Raw genomic sequence first — 6,245 nt, forward strand, 5'->3', positions numbered from 1 at the left:
TGCCCCACAGGGCAAGTTCCCCGGAGCGCGGGTGCAGGCGTTTCCCCCACCCCCACCCCGGGTCCCCACAGGCGCCAGGGCTCCCCATGATAACTGGGTAGGGGTCCCCAGGTCCGAGGGCACGGGAAAGACCGAGCAACCCAGACCCCGGCTCCGAGTGCGCGGGCTGGCTGACCGCAGGCGAGCCCCCAGACCCGGTCAAGTCCCGGCCGGGCTCCCAGCCAGCTGCCGTGAGCGCAGGGGCTGGGCTCCAGCCTGCCTGGCGGGCACGCGGCGCTGTCCGTGGTGCTGCCGGCGCCGGGCGGGGCGGGGGCGGGGCGGGGGCGGGGCGGGGGCGGGGCGAGGGCGGCAGCCAATGGCGGGGGCGCTGCGCGGGGCGCGCGGGGCGGTGGGCTGGGCGCGGGGCGCACTCGGCTGCGCGTTGCGCTCCGAGTGCACGGTCGCGCCGGCAGCGGCTCGGGCTCCGGCTTCTCTCCCGCTGCAGCAGCAGCGCTGCTGGCCCCACTAGGCTCTGATCCGGCCCCGGCCCCCTCGGCACCGCCCGCCCTGGCCCCGGCCCCAGCCCCCCGGACCATGCGCTGGGCGCCCCCCGGGGAACCCCACCCGGCCAAGGGCCCGCAAAGACGAGGCTCCCGGGCCGGGGCCCCTCCGGCCGCCCACCTCTCGGCTGGCGCCCTGCCCCGCGTCCCGGAGCCGCGTGAGCCTGCGGGGCCATGGAGCGCGCGCCGCCCGACGGACCGCTGAACGCTTCGGGGGCGCTGGCGGGCGAGGCGGCGGCGGCGGGCGGGGCGCGCGGCTTCTCGGCAGCCTGGACCGCGGTGCTGGCCGCGCTCATGGCGCTGCTCATCGTGGCCACGGTGCTGGGCAACGCGCTGGTCATGCTCGCCTTCGTGGCCGACTCGAGCCTCCGCACTCAGAACAACTTCTTCCTGCTCAACCTTGCCATCTCCGACTTCCTCGTGGGTAAATCCCCAGCCCCCGGCCGCCGTGGGACCCAGGGGCGCCCAGCGTGGCCGGGCCAGCGGGGACTGGAGCACGGACCTGGGTGGCTCCCGCAGGCACACGCCCCACCAGGGGACCCGGCCTGGGAAGGGGGCGTCCGGAGCCCATGGTGTGGGGGGCACAGGCGAAGTTCCTTGCCACTCAGGCCTCGGGACAGGGGCTGGAGAGAGATGTCCCCGGGAAGGGACACAGGCACTGGGCGAGGCGCAAGGCGCAAAGGCAGCGGGTGCAGCGCTGGTTCCTGCGCTGTAGCCAAACAAAGGCTGCTGCGGACTTAGGACGCGCGGAGGGCGCAGTGGGGAGGTTTAGAGAAGGTCTGGGGGAGGGGACATGGAAGGGGGATTTTTAGAGCTGTGTTGGGGGAGGGGACCGTGGGGAAGGTGGGGGTTGGGGGAGACGCTGGAAGGAGCGCGCTCTCACGTGTCCAGGCTCTGCTGCCGGCTGGGGGGGCGGGGCACGCGGAGGGGGCTGGAGTGCCAGACACCTGTTGGGGCTGTGAGGTGCGTCTCCCAGACGCTCCAAGCCCGCTTGGCAGTAGTAGTAGCGGCTGGTGGCTGGCGGCTGCAACCAAGTGCCCTTTCAGCCGGGGGAAAGGCTTCCCTGTTGTCCAAGCCCAGAGGGAGGGCTGTCCAACGCCAGGGTAGGGGCTGGAGTCCAGCGGGGGGAGGGGAGAAGGAAATTGTCTTCTTTCCTCCTTTGAGGGCTGGGAGGGCTGGACAGAAGTCCAGGGAGTCCCGACTCCAGGCTCTTGGGGTCTTGTGGTGGCCAGAGTTCCCCATGCCTGGATCATCTCTCCTGCTCCCAGGCCCAGGGGACACCGGTGGTGCTGGGAGCTATGTGGGGGTGAAGGCTGGTGGCAGGGCAGAGTTTGTGGCTGACACCTCAGGTGGAGGGGGCGGTAAGATGAGGATGGCTGGTCCCAGAAAAGCAGCCCAGGTTCCGTGGTGTCTGTGCTTAGGTCGGTCTGTCCCCTGTCCCCTGGCTGCAAGGTCCCACTGTGGCCCTACTCCCCACAGGTGCCTTCTGCATCCCACTGTATGTGCCCTATGTGCTGACCGGCCGCTGGACCTTCGGTCGGGGCCTCTGCAAGCTGTGGCTGGTGGTGGACTACCTGCTGTGCACCTCCTCCGCCTTCAACATCGTGCTCATCAGCTACGACCGCTTCCTGTCGGTCACCCGAGCCGTGAGTCCCGGGCTGCGGAGCCCCTGCTCACTCCTGCAGGGACAGTCGGGACGCCCATGGGAAGCATCCGGGTGGGGACGGCCGCTTCTGAGTTGTGGGCAGAAGTGGGCTTGGTCCCACTGATTTTGCTGCTGACACATGGGCCACTCGATGGCCAGCTGCCCACTCCGGGCCATGGCTGCAGCCAGACTGTCCTGGCCCAGGCAGGAGGCAGGGAATCTGGATGCAGATGTTCCTGAAGGCAGGGCTGTCACTGCAGCCCCCGCCCTGGGGCAGGCCCACAGTCCCCAGAGTTAAGGGAGGATCTGGGGCCAGAGGCCCTGAGTGACCACAGTCCCCAGAGTTAAGGGAGGATCTGGGGCCAGAGGCCCTGGGTGACATCACACACACAGGCCGTGGGAAGGCAGGCGGCAGATCCTGGCTCCACAGATTTCCCTTTGTGGGAGCGGCCACCTGAGTCAGGGACTCTGCCCCACCCGGGTTCCTGCATCAGGGCCATGCAGCTCATGGAGCCGCTGCTGAAGTCACTCCTTCCCCTTCTCATCTCCTTGGCAGCTCACCTCCACAGGGCTTTATGGGGCCTCTGCAGGACTGAGGGCAGGCTGTTTTGTTCCAGACTAGAAAGGCCAAGAGACAGGGTGCAAAGAGCATGGGTTTGGGGTCCTCTTGAGCCCATCCCCTGTGGTCTCTCCCTCCTTTCCCGGAGCCACCAGGCATGGGGTAAAGCGGCCAAGCAGAGAGCCTGGCATGGGGGTGCTCTGCCCACCTCTCATTAGCAATAGCTGTGAACATTGCTCCCGCTCTCACCAAGCAAGGTAAACGCCATCAGGCTTGTGGGGGAGGGTGGCAGGGGCTCTCAGGTCCTCCTCCTCCTCCAGCTGTCCTACCTGAGACCCCTCAATGGGATCCCTTGGCCCTCCTGCCCCCTGCCCCCACCAGCTGGTTGCTCTCTGCCCTGGGGAGGGCCCTGCCCTCCCTCCCTGTTCTTCCCCAGAGGCCCTGATGTCGATCTGGGACGCTTTGTTCTGTGGCAGGGCGGGGGATGTCTCCCAGCAGTGGGCCAGCTTCTGGCTTCATTCCTGCACTTCCAGCTCCCAGGGGTGCAAGCACCTGTGCAGGAGTGGGGCTGGACCTCCCACCCCAACCTCTGGAGATGGCTCGGGCCTTTGCAGGATCAGGATGCATCATGTCAGAAACAGCTGTGTGCACGCGTGGTCTGGGGCCCATGCTGAGTCTGGTCCCAGGGGTGCAGGGGCCAAGGACAGGACCCCCAGGGAGCTCACAGCTGGTAGGGGGGTGGTAAACAGGCAACCTACAGAGAGTGAGGATTTGGGCTGGTCCCAGGGAGCTTCTGAGACTCTCACTGAGTGTGGCAGGGCACTAGCCTGGGACCCCAGTAGGGAGGGTTAGGGGAAGGGAGGGGAAAGAGGGAGGGAGGGAGGACAGGAGGGGAAGGGAGGAGCATCTTGCTGAGGGAATGGCCCACACACGGTCCCACAGGCTGCAGGGGCACACCCAGTCCAATACTCCTTCCGCCCCACCCCTGACCAGCCTGCCTGTCTGTAGGTCTCATATCGGGCCCAGCAGGGCAACACGAGACGGGCGGTGCGGAAGATGCTGCTGGTGTGGGTGCTGGCCTTCCTGCTGTACGGGCCGGCCATCCTGAGCTGGGAGTACCTGTCCGGGGGCAGCTCCATCCCCGAGGGCCACTGCTACGCTGAGTTCTTCTACAACTGGTACTTCCTCATCACGGCCTCCACCCTGGAGTTCTTCACGCCCTTCCTCAGCGTCACCTTCTTCAATCTCAGCATCTACCTGAACATCCAGAGGCGCACCCGCCTCCGGCTGGATGGGGCTCGAGAGGCAGGTGGCCCCGAGCCCCCGCCCGAGGCCCAGCCCTCGCCACCCCCCACCGCCTGGCTGCTGGGGCTGCTGGCAGAAGGGGCACGGGGAGGCCATGCCGCTGCATCGGTATGGGGTGGGTGAGGCGGCCGCAGGCGCTGAGGCTGGGGAGACAGCCCTCGGGGGTGGCGGTGGGGGCGGCTCCGCGGCCTCACCCACCTCCAGCTCCGGCAGCTCCTCGAGGGGCACTGAGAGGCCGCGCTCACTCAAGAGGGGCTCCAAGCCGTCGGCATCCTCGGCCTCGCTGGAGAAGCGCATGAAGATGGTGTCGCAGAGCTTCACCCAGCGCTTCCGGCTGTCTCGAGACAGGAAAGTGGCCAAGTCACTGGCCGTCATCGTGAGCATCTTTGGGCTCTGCTGGGCCCCGTACACGCTGCTGATGATCATCCGGGCTGCCTGCCATGGCCACTGCGTCCCTGACTACTGGTACGAAACCTCCTTCTGGCTCCTGTGGGCCAACTCGGCAGTCAACCCTGTCCTCTACCCGCTGTGCCATCACAGCTTCCGCCGAGCCTTCACCAAGCTGCTCTGCCCCCAGAAGCTCAAAATCCAGCCCCACAGCTCCCTGGAGCAGTGCTGGAAGTGAGCGGCCTGCCAGAGCCTCCCTCAGCCATGCCCCTCTCAGCCCAGGTCTCCTGGGCAGCTGGCCCCGCTGCCCCCCACCTGGCTCGTTCCCCTAGGGGTGAGCCCCGCCGTGTCTGTGGCCCTCTCTTAATGCCACGGCAGCCTCTCTTGGGCCACCCGCCCCGCCGTGGAGGCACCTTCCTGGATTGGCCAGAGGGCCCCTCACTGGCTGGACTGGAAGCTGGGTGGCCGGCCCTGCCCCCAACAGTCTGGCTCCATTGGGAGGGACAGTCTGGAGGCCTCAGACATGCTGCCCACCCCCCGCCGGTGTCCACCCTTCGAAGTTACTGGTGTTCTTCCCAAAGCAAGCGCCTGGGTGTGCTCCAGGCCTCCTGCCCTAGCAGTTTGCTCTGCACGTGCACACCCCTGCACACCCCTGCACACACCTGCAAGCCGTCCCTCTCCCCGGACAAGCCCAGGACACTGCCTTTGCTGCCTTCTGTCTCCTGCATAAGCCTCGGGCCTGGCCCTTTCACCTGTCTTCCCACCAACTCTCTCTGCCCCCAAAAGTGTCAAGGGGCCCTAGGAACCTCGAAGCTGTTCTCTGCTTTTCCATTCTGGGTGTTTTCAGAAAGATGAAGAAGAAAACATGTCTGTGAACTTGATGTTCCTGGGATGTTTAATCAAGAGAGACAAAATTGCTGAGGAGCTCAGGGCTGGATTGGCAGGTGTGGGCTCCCACGCCCTCCTCCCTCTGCTAAGGCTTCCGGCTGAGCTGTGCCAGCTGCTTCTGCCCACCCCGCCTTTGGGCTCATGCTGGCCCTGGCGGCCAAGCCTGCCCTGGCCACTCTGTTTGCTCGGCCAGGACCTCTGGGGGTTGTTGGGAGGAGGGGGCCCGGCCGGGCCTGAGGGTCCCAAGGCGAGCAGGGGTGGTCCAGAGGAGGTGCCCAGGCAGGGGCCGCTTCGCCATGTCCTGTGCACCCGTGCCACGCGCTCTGCATGCTCCTCTGCCTGTGCCCGCCGCGCTGCGCTGCAAACTGTGAGGCCACAATAAAGTGTATTTTTTTATTGGTGCTGGTTCCTGAGGACTTTGTGGGGTGATCAGAGCCTTCGTGCTTTGAGGAGAGACTCCAGGGAGATCAGAAACCACTGAGAGACATGCGTGAGGCTGAGGTCTCTGTGTTTTCTTCTTTTTTTTTAATTTTTATTTATTTATTTATTTTTTTGAGACGGAGTCTTGCTCTGTCGCCCGGGCTGGAGTGCAGTGGCCGGATCTCAGCTCACTGCAAGCTCCGCCTCCCGGGTTTACGCCATTCTCCTGCCTCAGCCTCCCGAGTAGCGGGGACTACAGGCGCCCGCCACCTCGCCCGGCTAGTTTTTTGTGTTTTTTTTTTTAGTAGAGACGGGGTTTCACTGTGTTAGCCAGGATGGTCTCGATCTCCTGACCTCGTGATCCGCCCGTCTCGGCCTCCCAAAGTGCTGGGATTACAGGCTTTAGCCACCGCGCCCGGCCTTCTGTGTTTTCTTCTAAGTGTGGGGGGCTGCAGTGGGGATGAAAGACCAGCCTGCCACACCAGGGTGTAATCCCAAGAAG

At 65.7% G+C, this 6,245-nt stretch overlaps 1 protein-coding gene across 1 annotated transcript; it reads left to right on the top strand.

Moving 5' to 3' along the window:
* The first annotated feature begins 444 nt into the window (after positions 1-444).
* HRH3 (histamine receptor H3) lies at positions 445-5,760 on the top strand. Its single transcript, XM_008011954.3, is given in 4 exon segments — positions 445-963; positions 2,019-2,185; positions 3,752-4,090; positions 4,092-5,760. Coding segments are annotated over 4 exon segments (1,338 nt in total). The 5' UTR covers positions 445-713; the 3' UTR covers positions 4,674-5,760.
* The last annotated feature ends 485 nt before the right edge of the window (positions 5,761-6,245 follow it).

The sequence above is a fragment of the Chlorocebus sabaeus genome, chromosome 2 (assembly GCF_047675955.1).
Source record: "Chlorocebus sabaeus isolate Y175 chromosome 2, mChlSab1.0.hap1, whole genome shotgun sequence".
Lineage (NCBI taxonomy): Eukaryota > Metazoa > Chordata > Mammalia > Primates > Cercopithecidae > Chlorocebus > Chlorocebus sabaeus.